Source organism: Urocitellus parryii, chromosome 1 (genome assembly GCF_045843805.1).
Source record: "Urocitellus parryii isolate mUroPar1 chromosome 1, mUroPar1.hap1, whole genome shotgun sequence".
In the NCBI taxonomy this organism is placed as follows: Eukaryota; Metazoa; Chordata; class Mammalia; order Rodentia; family Sciuridae; genus Urocitellus; species Urocitellus parryii.
The window spans coordinates 131,327,113-131,341,003 of NC_135531.1; the positions used below are offsets into that span (position 1 = coordinate 131,327,113).

At 37.2% G+C, this 13,891-nt stretch overlaps 1 protein-coding gene across 2 annotated transcripts in view; it reads right to left on the reverse strand.

Annotated features, from left to right (window-relative positions):
• Nucleotides 1-4,000: 4,000 nt before the first annotated feature.
• The window catches only part of Mapk9 (mitogen-activated protein kinase 9), a 51,262-nt gene continuing 41,371 nt past the window's right edge, over nucleotides 4,001-13,891 (reverse strand). Inside the window, exons 8-12 of one of the 2 annotated variants that reach the window (XM_026412290.2) lie at nucleotides 13,071-13,253; nucleotides 11,498-11,622; nucleotides 10,390-10,453; nucleotides 8,418-8,489; nucleotides 4,001-7,043 (exon numbers count right to left, since the gene is read on the reverse strand). In XM_026412290.2, the coding sequence (XP_026268075.2) occupies nucleotides 6,901-7,043; nucleotides 8,418-8,489; nucleotides 10,390-10,453; nucleotides 11,498-11,622; nucleotides 13,071-13,253 (587 nt within the window). In that variant the 3' untranslated portion in view covers nucleotides 4,001-6,900. Of the gene's footprint in view, nucleotides 7,049-8,417; nucleotides 8,490-10,389; nucleotides 10,454-11,497; nucleotides 11,623-13,070; nucleotides 13,254-13,891 lie in introns of both variants that reach the window. The other variant, XM_026412291.2, reaches the window with a different exon arrangement.

Genomic DNA, 13,891 nt, shown 5'->3' on the forward strand with positions numbered 1-13,891 from the left:
TAGAGGAGGGCTGGGCTTGTGGCTCAGTGGTAGAGTGCATGAGACACTGGGTTCAATCCTCAGCACCACATAAAAATAAAGTAAAGATTGTGCCCACTTAAAACTAAAAAATATTAAAAAAAGAAAATAGAGGAAAAGAGACAAAATTGGTAAAAGGTTAGGGAAGTTCAACAGAATTGGAATCTGTGAAAAAGAATGAGTAAAGGACTTGGGCAAGAACTTCACAAAAGAAGATATTTGTGTCAGTAAAACATGAAAAAGTGTTTAACTTGAATAGTCATTATGTTAGTAAGGTTTGCATCACTGTGACAAAATACCTGAGGTAATCATCTTATAATGAGAAAAAGTTTATTTTGGCTCATGGTTTTAGTCCATGATTTCTTGGCACATCATAGTGGGGAACACATGGTACTGGAAACACTGCTCACCTCATGGAGCCAGAAAGCAGAAAGAGACAGGAAGGAGCTGGGGTCCCTATATCCTTTCCAAGGGCATGCCCCAGGGACCTAACTTCCTTCCACCAGACTCCATCTACTAAAGGTACTATATCTCCTAATAGTGCCATGGGCTGGTAACCAAGCCCTTAACACGTGAGACTTAGGGAGACATTGCCGATCCAGTCATTATATTACATCAAGACCACTATGCACACACCAAAATGTGTGAATAAAAAATAAGATAGGTTATTTTATTAGTTATCCTACAGTGAGAAAGAAGACATCAAAGGTCACAGAGTATATATACAACCTAAATTGTCATCTACCACTATTGGGAATAAAAATGGAAACAATGATTTTGGAAATTATTGGGCAATATCTAATTCTGGCAAGTTGAATAAGGACCTTTTTAAGATGTCCACATACCAATACCTGGAACCTGTGAATATGTTTTATTACTTGGCCAAGAGGACTACAAAGATGTAAGGTTATAGACCCTAAAATTGGGAGATTAGTCTGGATTGTCTTCATGGGCCCAGCCTAATCACATGAGAACTTTCTCTGGTTGAAGAAATGAGGCAGCAGAAGAGAAGTCAGAGAGACTCTAAGCATGAGAAGGAATTAATACTGTTGCTAGTTCTGAGATATAGGGACTCCATGTAAAGACTGGAGAGAGTAAGGGTGGCCTGCCTTAACTAACAGCCAGAAAAGACATAAAGACCCCCATCCTACAATAGCAAGGGACTGAATTTGACCAACCAGGAAGAACTTAGAAGAAAGCAGATTTTTTTTTTCCCCAGAGCCTCTCCATAAATCCCAGCTAGTTGAACCTTTGTCCCATGAGAACTGGAACACAGAAACTATTTGAGTCAACCTGGACTTTTGAGCCTCCCCATAAGATCCCAGGTAGTTGACCCTTTGTCTCATGAGAACTGGAGCACAGAAACTATTTGAGCCAACCTGGACTTTTGGGCCATAGAACTGTGAGATGATAAATCCCTGTTATTTTAGCTACTACATTTGTTGAAATTTGTTAGAGTAGCCACAGAAAAGTAATACACTACTAAAGCTGAATATATCCCTTGGCTCAGCAATTCTACTCCCACCAGAAAAGTACCCAGACATGCATGAAAATGCTTATAGTAGCATAATTTTACTGGAAACTACCCAAATACCTATCAGTAGTAGAAAGGATAAGTAAATTATGGTATCCTATACAGCAATGAGAGGAAATAAATTAACAACTCTGTTTAATAACTGCAAGGATTTGCAGACATAAGAATATATACTTCTTCATCCCAATAACTGAAGCATAAAACAGGTGAAATTAATCAATGTAATTGGAGCTCAGAGAATGGTTATCCTTGGGGATTTGTTACTAGAAAAGGCATAAAGAGGTTTGGGGGGGTGAATCTAATGCTTAATTTTTGGACCTGAATGGTTTGTAAAAATTCATTGAACCATCTATTTGAAGTCAATCTAGTTTTTTTGTATGCATATTACTTCAGAGAAAAGTTTAAAATAGCTTCCCTCCATTCATAGCAGGCATTTGACACATGTAGTTTGTAATCAGTTGAAACTAGTGTGTAATTCTTACCAAGTGCATCTCTAAATATTTTTTTCTTTTTGAGATTCTGGGGATCATATCCATGGCCTTGTACATGCTAGGCAAGCTATCTACTTTTGAATTATGCCCCCAGTCCTCAAAATGTTTCTTTGACTTGGAAAGGGATCTTTGTCCATGAAAGAGACTGATCAATCTCACCATGTGTACAATGGCTTGGTTCTACTCATGAACATAAAACTGCAAATAAACTTATGAAAATGAAAGTAAAAAAAAATGAAAGTCTGTTAAGAGAAACTCTTAAGAAAAGCAAAAAGGTGTGTACAAGATGGGAAGTGGAATTCCAGGACTCCACTTGCCTTGAGAGTGGTACATTTATTAGGTCAACAGGGTTTACTGACCTTCCATTTTTTAGAATCCACTAGGAGAAAAAGTGTAGAAGATGGTTTTAGGACATTTCTGTGTCCTATGACAGTTGGCAACCTCAGTAGTGCAGAAGTAAAGGTATGTGTGGCAATATGATGGGGGAGGGGGAGTCTAAATTTGAGAAACACCCATGTGGGCAACTGGAATCCATAGTGACTTTAAGTAGGACAACATAGTCAGTGGGACAACAATGAGGAGTCTTGTTCCAGAATAGGGTAAAAGATGAGGGGCAGCCGGACTAGAATGGAAACCAGGAGCCTCTTTAGACTGGAACAGCAACTGTCCCTGTGTATGAGGACTGGACAATAGTGATGATGGAGATAGGAGGAGCCCGGCTGAGCTATCTTTTAGAGATGAAGTCAACAGGATTTACCATGGAACTTCTCCTTGTCCTTCATTGTGAGTTTAGTCACTGCTTCCTCAGGGAAGCTTCTCTTACCTTGCCAACTAGGTGTGACCCTCGTGTTATAAAGATTCTCTGTGCCATCCTATTTAGCACACATCCCCCAATGAAACTGCAGATGGATTCATGTAATTATTTAATTATAGCCATGGAGTAATAAGGTCCCCAAAGGCAGAGACTTGAGTGTCTTTTGTACAGCTCTTGTCTTCAGCCCATGATCTAGAAGAGGAAATGCTCACTGGTTGTTTACTGAAAATGAAGAAATAATGGTATGCAATGGGGTGAAGGGGTGGGCAGGGGCCTTAGAAGTTGGGAGCTCAGGAAAACATCACTGTTCTGTTGAGGTGTTATGGACATGGTCCTGCAAGAGTCCATTTTGAGTTGGGTAAAGAAGGCAGAGGTTTCCCTAGGGAATCAGTGCTCTCTGCCTCCAGCTGGGCTGTTGGCTATTTCTGGACTTGGGGGATTGGTAGGCTGAAGGGCCTTTCCTTTAGGTAAGTGACCTGGTCAAATCCTTTGCCCTCTTTTTTCTTTTTCATAGTTAAGTCCCATTAGTTTATACATACACATGCATGCACATATACATGTGTATGTGTATATGCAGAGAAATCATGAAGTCTTATCTGCTTACTATTAAGTTTTGCCCTTTTTCAGGATGACCTGTCATGTTAAACAAAGAAGGGACGGAGAGTGTTCTTACCCACTCTACTAGCCAGGGGGAATGTCTGACATTTGCTGCCTTCTCTTGCTCTTTCTTTAGCAAGTCCTGCAACTCCCTAAAGAAAACTCTTTCCTGTGTAGAGTTTTGATAGTTTTTTAAAAATAAAAATAGTCTATCGGAACTATTGAGTCACTCCTGCATTCTGGCTTACAGCAAAAAATGCATCTATGAAAGGATCTATAATCTTCTTGATCCGTCTTTATCTAATTTTGGAATCCAGATGAGACTAGCTTGGTAAGATAACAGAGAAATGTTTTTGCCTTTCAATTTGAAAACATTTGTGAATATTGACTAAAATCATGACACTCTAACCACTACCCATGTTCATGTTAAGTCTGTAATAATAGATGGTGATATAGAAAAATAACTGTCACTTAAAAACACACAAGAATTAAACATGCTATAAATTTCTCTTTTAAAATGTAGTCTGTATTATTTTTCACCAATCATAACACACATAATATATTTTATTATAAAACATTAGGCAATGTTACTTTTGAGATATGCAATCTGAAAGGTCACACCTGTATTTACTACCAGTATGAAATACCAGAGGAGTTACATCAGAAATCAACCAGACAAATTCTTATACTGTTATCATGACTTACACAGCATTCAGTCTGGATTAAACCAGTGTCACATTCAGTGTTTCAAATATGGACCCTGGATGTCATCAAGAGACCCTGCAGTGGGCTTTCTTCTTTCAGCACTGGGATTTTGAGTTTCATATCCCAAAGATAAGAGCAGAGCCTGGTTCCATCTGCAGGGCCAAAGCTGTTGGATGCTGTGCAGCCAGTGTTTCCAGACCTCTCTCCTATCCTGACAGGACTCTGCCTGCCTTCCCGAACCTGCGCTTGAAATTGAGACCCAGACATAGGGGAGGCAGTCACTTCTGTTTTGACTGAAAACTAAGCCAACAAAAGAAACAAACCTAGTCCAAACATTCCAGGATAATCATAAATTACCTGGTTATAAAAATACATGTCCAAAATAGTTACTTCCAGGGTTGTGTACAATATAAATTACAAAAATAAAATAGAAAAGATGAAAAAGTTGAGCACAATTTTCAGTTCTTTATCCAACATTAGCATTTATCCAGAGATCAGTTTGAAACAATTTGCATTGCACCAGGACCCTGGCAAATCTAGGCTCAGGAGGGAGGACCCTGAAACTGGGGTGAGGTATTACTATGGAGCTCTGTTACCTGTTCTGTGCCTGATGGAAAAGGATCTTGGTAGGAGACCCTGTTCATACCAGCATGTTCCATCTGTGACAACAGGCTCACAGGACGGGTAGAGGAATAGGTGGGTAAACAGAAAGCCATTCTGTGGAGTACCTCACTCCACTTACATATGTATATCTCCTTGTAAGTGGGACCTGGATGAGCCATTGTCATTGGTGTGCTGCCTTTACACAGTATAGGGCAGCTAATGCAGTTCTAAAACTCCCTTTTCTTTGTTTGTTAAAAGATAGATTTATTGAAGTTTTTTAAAAGAGTATGTATCAGAGAGAAGGCCATTGTAAGATGTTTATACGTGAACAGTGAAAACTTTTTTACTTGGACCATCAGGCCTCCAGGGCTAAATAATCCCAAGCCTTAGAATAGATATTTCTGCCTCAATCCAAGTTAGCCTTTCCATTTTTTACTTGAAAGTGTCTAAATGACACAATATAAAACTATATATTTCAAGATTAATTTTGTTCATCAAGGGATCTAGTTTCCAGTGATAAGACTGACCATTAAGATACAACTGGTGCAGACAGAATCATATCTTTCAGATAATATTTATGATAAACTTTCTTATCAAAGTTCTTCCTCAGAACACATTCTATAGAATGTTGACCAAATAGTTTCCAAAGTAACCGAACACAAGATATGAATCAGTAACAAAGTAAGCTCAAGGGACAAAACATTCTGAGCACAAGTAGCCAAAATGTGATCATTATAACTCCATTTCTGCAGTGACACGTAAGTACTCAGTATCTTAATAAATTTTGATTTATTACATATCAGGAAGTCTGAAAGTATCAATTTCAGGTGAGCAGTTTTAAATCAGAAAATACTCAATAGTGAATCACTACTTTCTAGGGTATTTCCTCCATATCCCTCTGAAGAGTTTTCCCAGAACAATCATGGATTTCCCTTATGAAAAGGAAATGCCTCTTCAAAATGGAAAACAGCAACAAACAGGCATCTGCGTCAGCTGGACCTTCTAAACAGACCAACAGGGATTTACCTGGTTTCTTTCAGTGAAGAAAGAAACCTGAGTTAGAATGAAGTGTTGGCAAAGGAAATGCTGACTTTGTATTTCATCTTGTATTTCACCTTGCATGACAGTTGAGTAAAGGACCCAGGTTAGGCTCTGGCAAAGGAAGCATTTGGTATTTACTGCAATGATCCGAGAGACCATTTGTAAAAGCTCTACTCTGATGTTAGACAACGTGTTCAGGAATCTATTTGCCAGCATGTTATGGAAATGGAGTGTGATGTGTTGATGAAGAAAGTGAAGTTCTAGGTAACACTTTAAATTAATAAGAAGTTCAGCAGACCAAGGAAAAAGTAGTAAGGTACACAGGATTTCAAAGGTATACATGTCTTAAGCAGCACAAAGCAAAACTTAAAAGTTTTATCATGCAATAGAGCTGAATGGACAATCATCCCACACCAGACAATTTAGAGAAAACACAGTGTCCATATAAGTGTCTTGTTTTAGCAATGATAATTCTCAGCCCAAAACATCACAAATTTAAGAAAAGCTATATTTTTATTTATTAAATAGATTTAATTATATTCCTTCTGAAATACAAAAGATAGAATAAATCATACCATAAAAGAGGGTAAGATGTGATGGTGGCCAATTAACACACATAAATCTATTTTTCTGGACAAACACCAAATTACTTAGGAGAATTAATGGATAATTCTAAGAAGCAGCACTACCTGAAAGATTATTTGGCATTTAAATATTGATTTCCAAAGTGCCAGATGGGCAAGTCCAAGCAAGCATTTGTGGTCACATGCATAAAGTCCCAACAGTTACATGATGAGGAATTGTCACCACTATTACCATACAACTTGTAAAAATTCATCTATTCTAATTGCTCACCTGAAATGATCTTGAACAAAATCTCTAAAATGTGGCCTGTACTTTTTTTTTCTTCAGACATAATCTGCTTCATTTTATAATCTAAACAGGCAATCCTATTAGAACTGAGTAGGGGCAAGGCGTCGTGTTTCTTACATGCAGAACATGGAGTTTTTCTATTTGGTTCCATCAACTCCCACACACTTCGGGACCATGGAAGCAAGAGTTCCTTTGCCAATGACAAGTTTGCTGTTTCCAACTTATCATCGACAACCTTCAAGGGGTCCCGTCGAGGCATCCAGACTGCTGTCTGTGTCTGAGGCCAGTGTCTGCTCAGTGGACATGGATGAAATGTCATTGATAGATGACGACTGAGAAGGAGTGGCGTTGCTACTTACTGCTGCATCTGTGCTAAGAAAACCAAATAGAATAAAATCTGAGGCACGACATTGCTGCATATTTAGGCAATGAGACCATGTCATTTCTTCTGTTCTTTTGCAGTTTTCCAATCCTAACTATCAGTATAAACAAGAAGTTAATCAACTGTATATTTTAAATTTCTCTTTGAGTTTTCCTTTTGGCCCAGGATCCCAAATATTCCTGTGTCTGTTCCTGTGACATTCTCCTTTACTTCCTCTGGCTAAACATGTATGTGGTCATGTATAATCACATTAACTACTTAAAAAATACTTGATGATTTCAAATAAACCTTAAAAAGAAATTGCTACATTTATCATAAAAGTATCACAAGAACCTTAAGCTTGAATAGGATTCAAGTCATCAGACATTTCAATCATAATATACATCTAAGTCTATTGGGGAAAAGCATTAACATTCAAAGAAATCTTTTTCTATAAAAATACCTTCTGAAATAGATAGTACATAAAAAGAGGAAATTATTTAGTGACCTCTTAGAATATACTTGTGGATCCAGAAAACTGACATTTTAATCTATGAAGGCAAGGAAGTTATCATATTTCTCACTATCCACATTTTAGTATGGTTTGAGCAAAAATAAAACATCTGGATTATTCAGAGATCAGTGTTTACAGTCTTAAATTTGTACTTGGTTAACAACAAAAGCACCTAAATTCTTGCTAAAGTTATATAATCTCTATGTGTTTAACACATCCGTCATATTGAATATAAAATTCAAGAAAAAGAAGTAAGCTGTGCATTTACACTCTGTATGTACGTGTGTGTGATTTCAAGTGGGAGTGAGAAAAAATATAGCTTAAGAATTTCATTAGTAAGCAGGTAGAAACCTAAAGACATAGTTAATAACACTAATATCAGAGTCTCTCATAGTCACATAATTATCTAGTCATTAGGTCACTAGTACTAGGTAGGTCAAGTATATAAAAATGGGAGAATACTATGAACAATTCTCTTAAAACCAAATTTAGTTTTACCTAAATTGCATTAATTTGCTGTTGTTGTATTTTAAACTAAATGAGACCAGTACAAAGAAGGTCAAACAGAGTGAAAAGGCTTTACATTCAATTTCCTCATTGAGGAAATGAAGCTGACAGCAGTTGTTGCAAGGATTAAATAAAAATGTTTAAAATGTACTTAACTTAGTGCCTGGCTTATCAGTAAATAGCTGCAGTCACCATCACTACTGACATGACAAGCCAAAATGGGAGACCGGACCATTTTATACAAGGGGTTTTCAAATCTAATGATAGCCAAGCAGTCACTTAACACACTGCTGCCACTGGCAAAAGTTGAATAGGCAATGGAAATATTATATGATCACATGATTGAAGCGATCACTAACCTGAAGGCTGATCTTTTACAACACCATTCTTGCTTCTTTCTTCCCAATCCATTACTTCTTTGTAAATTAGCTCTTCAAACAGAAATGCAAGTTAAAATGCTTCATCAGTTTATTTGCATCTCTAAACATTGCTTCCAAATCAACTGGAATCACTCTAAGAGCACTGTATTATGTTATTTTAAATTGTGATATATAGTCAATTCATTAATATTGCCTACCTGGATCCATTTTTGTTTTGATATATTATAACATCTTTTTCCTTCTGAAATTTTTTGTAGTGCTGAGGATAAGATCCAGGGATAAGATCCAGGATAGGATCCAATTGCACATGCTAGGCAATCACTCTACTACTGAGCTGTTGCTCGAACCCCTGTTCTATCTTATCTTTTCAATAAAACTATTGAGGCAGCCAAAAACATAGGGTTATTCTGAATCTATTTGGGAGTTTTACAGAAAGAGTGAGAGGGTGAGAGTGAGTGAGCAAGCATGAAGAATAGCTCAAAGAGACATTTTAAAGACATGGATGATCTCGAAACCATTTGAATGTATTTCTATCCACTGTTACTTGTGGTTCTCCAAATGTAAAGAGTATCCATGTGTGGGCTCCCAAAATTAATTCATATACCTAAGTTCTGTCTTGTCTTCAACTTTTATTGTTAAGAACAACTAATTGGCTACCAAGCAAATTATATTTCTAAAATTTCAGTATTCATCAAGTAACATTAATACACTGCAGGCACACACTGAGGATTATGGCTGTGTGCACTGCCATACATGCTAGTAACTGGCACACCACATCCCATGATGGTTCCACCCAACACATCACCAGTATTGACTCGTACTGACCTTGGCCCTCAGTTACCACTGATCTTGCTTTAGAATGAAGTATTGCTAATTCAGCCTTTTCATTATGAGTTTTTTCCCTGATTTTTTTTGGTTGTAGATGGATACAATACCTCTTTAATTAATTTGTTTATTTTTATGTGATGCTGAAGATGGAACCCAGTGTCTTACACATGCTAGGCAAGTGCTCTACCACTGAGCCTCAACCACAGCCCCACAGGTTTAGTTTTTTGTGGGTCATTTGGTTAATCTTATGGTTGTAAAAATACCCAACTTGCTTATTTTTGATTAGCAATTTTACCCAAACTAGATTTTAAAACATATACAACTACATGGCTTAAAAATATATGCAGAGGGGCTGGGGATGTGGCTCAAGCGGTAACGTGCTTGCCTGGCATGTGCGGGGAGCTGGGTTTGATCCTCAGCACCACATAAAAATAAAATAAAGATGTTGTGTCCACCAAAAACTGAAAAATAAATATTAAAAAAAATATATGCAGGCCAGGCACATTGGAACGTGCCTGTAATCCCAGAGGCTCAGGAGGATGAAGCAGGAGGATTGTGAGTTCAAAGCCAGCCTCAGCAACAGCAGGTGCTAAAGTGATTCAGTAAACCCTGTCTCTAAATATAATACAAAATAGGGTTGGGGATGTGGCTCAGGGGTCAAGTGCCCCTGAGTTCAATCCCTGGTACTCAAAAAGAAAAATTCAGAAGTTCAAATAACTCTCAGCCCTGGCTTGCCCCATGTCTGTTTAGCGAAGGAACATTGTAGGTAGTATGTGGCCTGTGAATAGGGGTAACATGACAATTTGCAATATGTTCCCAAGATAAATGTGATACAATTACTAATTCAGTTTTCAAATCAATATTTCATAATGTAAAATCATGTGGAAAAGCCCACGTATTTTATTCTGGAAGCAAACAGTATGGATTCATACATGTTTCTCTCTAATGCTGTTATCTTCAAGTTTCTTTTCTACAGAAAGTTAGAGGAAAAAGGATAAGGGAGCTGCAGGTTCTCTTGCCCCTTTCTGAAGGACTATAACAAAATGTAAAAAGCCCCTACTTTCTTATAAATAACAACATTATAAGAAATGTCTAAATAACAATCAAAATAAGCTGCCTTTACCTTTCCATTCTTCAATTGCATGTTCTCTTTCTTCCAACTGTGCATCATAAATTTGAGGTGGTGGCTGAAAATTAAAAAACATGTAAAGTCAACAGAGTTCAAAGAATAATGAGACATGAAAAAAAGGTAACACTACTTAGACTATTTCTAGTCTTATCATGTGGATTTAGTTCATTAACATTTAATTAAAAATTTTTGCTGTGTGGTATTATGTAATTTTCACAATCAAAATAATTAAGGAAAAATTAACCAAAAAGAGAGCTATTAATAATAATCTTCTTTATTCATGACCTCAAGATACTATAAAAACATCTATCCAAATGTAATTACAAAATTAGTAGTCACAGGCTACTTCCTTGAGACTCCTCCATGGACAAGTGCTGAGCTGAGAGCTATGCAAGGTGCACTTCTTTCTTAGAATATACTTCACATTTAGATTTCTTCATGTAAGGACTCCACAGTCTAATTCCCAACACATAAATGGACAGTTCCAAAAGGCTGCTTATAAATCTAATTTCTTTTGTTATAAAACAATGCTTAAAATGGTAGTTAAATCCATAGCCAAGACATAAAAATGTGTTCCATCAATGTTATAAAGTAAACATGTCACTGTGTCGTTATTTCACTCACAGCTAAAGATCATTCTTCATACTAGAATTGCTATGGGAAAATGCACGTGAGCACCAAATTCAGAGGGGAACTCCCTTAGTAGGGGAATAGGAGAGGCCTCATGTCTTTGAAGAAGGATAAACAAATGTATGACTTCCAGCAAGTTGGTTGGCCTCTCTGAGAGGCCTAAATTAAAAGATTAGCCAAAGCACAGTGTCAGTAACATAAGAGATGCTTAATAAATGATTATTACACATCAGCAGTTACATAAATGATGACAACTGTATCATCACAACATAAGCATGTTCATTCCTGAAGTACTGCCCCAAAAGCAAGTGCCCCCAGTGCATAGTGAACCCAGCACCTTGGTCTTCTTTGTAATTAGGATTCCTAAAATCTGGAACTTGCTATCCTTGTGTAGCCCTTCTGGACTAACAGAAGAGACATGGAAAGCAACCCCTGCCTTTACATATGTATCCTTTTTCAAATAGATACTTACTGCTTCTGCTTCAGTGGGATCATACCAAACGGTAATATATGGATGACGTAGGGCTTCATCTACAGAGATCCGCTTGTCAGGATCGATCACTAACATTTTTGATAACAGATCTCTGGCTTGACTCGCTAGGATGAAAACAAACACTAGATTAACACCCTGATGTTGTTAATGTGAAACAGAAAATCACATGATAAAGAACTGAATGTGATAGCACAATTAGAACAAAGATATATTAACTTGGAGAAATGTTTGATAGGATCAAGATCAATAGAGCCCAAAACTTTTAGAAAAGATCAAACTTTCAAGCAAAGGTTTTCAAAAATTTTTTTTTTGTCTCTGGATCTGAGAGAGGAGGAAGAAAAACATGGGCACTGGTGTGTGGGGTAAAGGCTCTAGCGAGCCTTACTTAATCCATTATCCACACAGGACCTCAATCTGAGAAACTACAGATAGGGAGGTGGCAAGGGCCGAGCTCCCGGTGGCACTACCAAGAGTGGGGGCATGAAATGAGGGGAGTATTTTTTCTTCAAGTCACATTAAAACGAAATCAGAACAAACTTTTAAAACCACACAATAATCTCACGTTACCACAGATGACACACTTCACAGATGCTTCTACCTAGCTGTATACAATGTTGGCAACATAATTTTTTGGGGGGGGCGGGTACTGGGGATTGAAGTCAGGGGCATTTGACCACTGAATTACATCCCCAGTCCTATTTTGTATTTTATTTAGAGACAGGATCCCACTGAGTCACTTAGTGCCTTGATTTTGCTGAAGCTGGCTTTGCACTCACAATCCTCCTATCTCAGCCTCCTGAGCTGCTGGAATTATAGATGTGTGCCACCGTGCCCAGCCACATTTTTTTTTTTTTAATTTAGAGATTAGTAGTTAGGGAAAAAAACAACAGGTTCAACAACTTAGTTAAATATAAGACTTGCCTAGGCAAAGGAAAGACTGGGGCTTTTCAGTTAAGTCACAGCTTATCTTGCTATGGAAGAAAATGAATTTTTTCCATCAATCACATTTTAATAAAGGGATCAAGAAGGGTGAAGAGAATCTCTTTTATTGAACTACTATCATATGGTTCCTGATTCAGAATTTTTATTCAAGAGTTTTTTTTAATTAAAAAAATTTTTAAAGTTGTAGTTGGACACAATACCTTAATTTTATTTATTTATTTTTATGTGGTGCTGAGGATCGAACCCATCACCTCATACATGCTAGGTGAGCGCTCTACTGCTGAGCCACAACCCCAGCCCCTCAAGTGTTTTTTATAACTGAAAACTTCTTGAATTATAATTACTAAAATTATAAGAGTCTTTTAGACTGGTTTGAATATTTTAATTTTGGCTGAAGGTTTCAGTTAAGTGGTTTTACTGAGGACAAAACTTTTAAAATTTTTCTCTGCAATGCCTTTATACATTAGACTTCCAGCCTGTTAAGTATCTTTATTTCAGGGCTTCAACTATTTTATCTCCTCATGTTCTCAGGTTTTAGAATACAAACATGAAAAAGTGAAAGTGCCACCTGGATTATGAAAACAAGTATAAGAATAAAAGGATATCTTACTTTTAATTTTGTCTCGTTCAGATTCTGATGGGAATATCCAATCTGGAAAAAGTTCCTCAAATTTGATTCCAGGATACTTTGGTCTGTTTTCTACATAATTCCTCACAGTTGGCTGAAGTTTCTTCATGAACTCTGCAGATGGTGTTCCTAGCTGCTCGATAACTTTATTCCATTGATCAATATCTAAGGATCTCTTGAGGAAAATACAACTGAAATGCCTTATATTTATATTGCAATGTAGTAGCATCATTTGAAAGAAAACTATATTTACACCTTTGGACAGGTAAGTAATTAGGCTACCCCACTGGGTCAGTGGAAACATTTTGAAAAAACATTAAAATAAGGTTTGGTTTTCCAAATTAGACTATTTTTTTAAACTCTTATACTTTGTATTCTTATAAACTATAATCAGTTTATTAAATCAACACAATAAAATTTACATGCATCCCCATTATAATTCAAAATAAAATTCTGATAGAAATGATTAATATGAAATTAGATACATAAGGAAATTGAAATCAATTTTCATACTAAACCTACCTTAGATTTACAAGGTAAATCCTTTCAAAAGGAAGGCTTCATAGGTCTATCTAACCTCCTTAGTTTATAGCTGGGCAACCAAAGCCCTGTGGGACAGCCTGGCCTGGGGTGGCACGGTGAGGGAGGGGCAGAAACCAGGGCTATGGCCTTTGTGCACCTTTGGCCTGGTCCTTTCCTATGGGACCAAATTCCTTCCTGAAACTGACCTTAGACTGAACAATGACTACTTTCAGATATCATCCTGTTTTACTTAGCATTGACTCATTCCCACCATCCCTGCA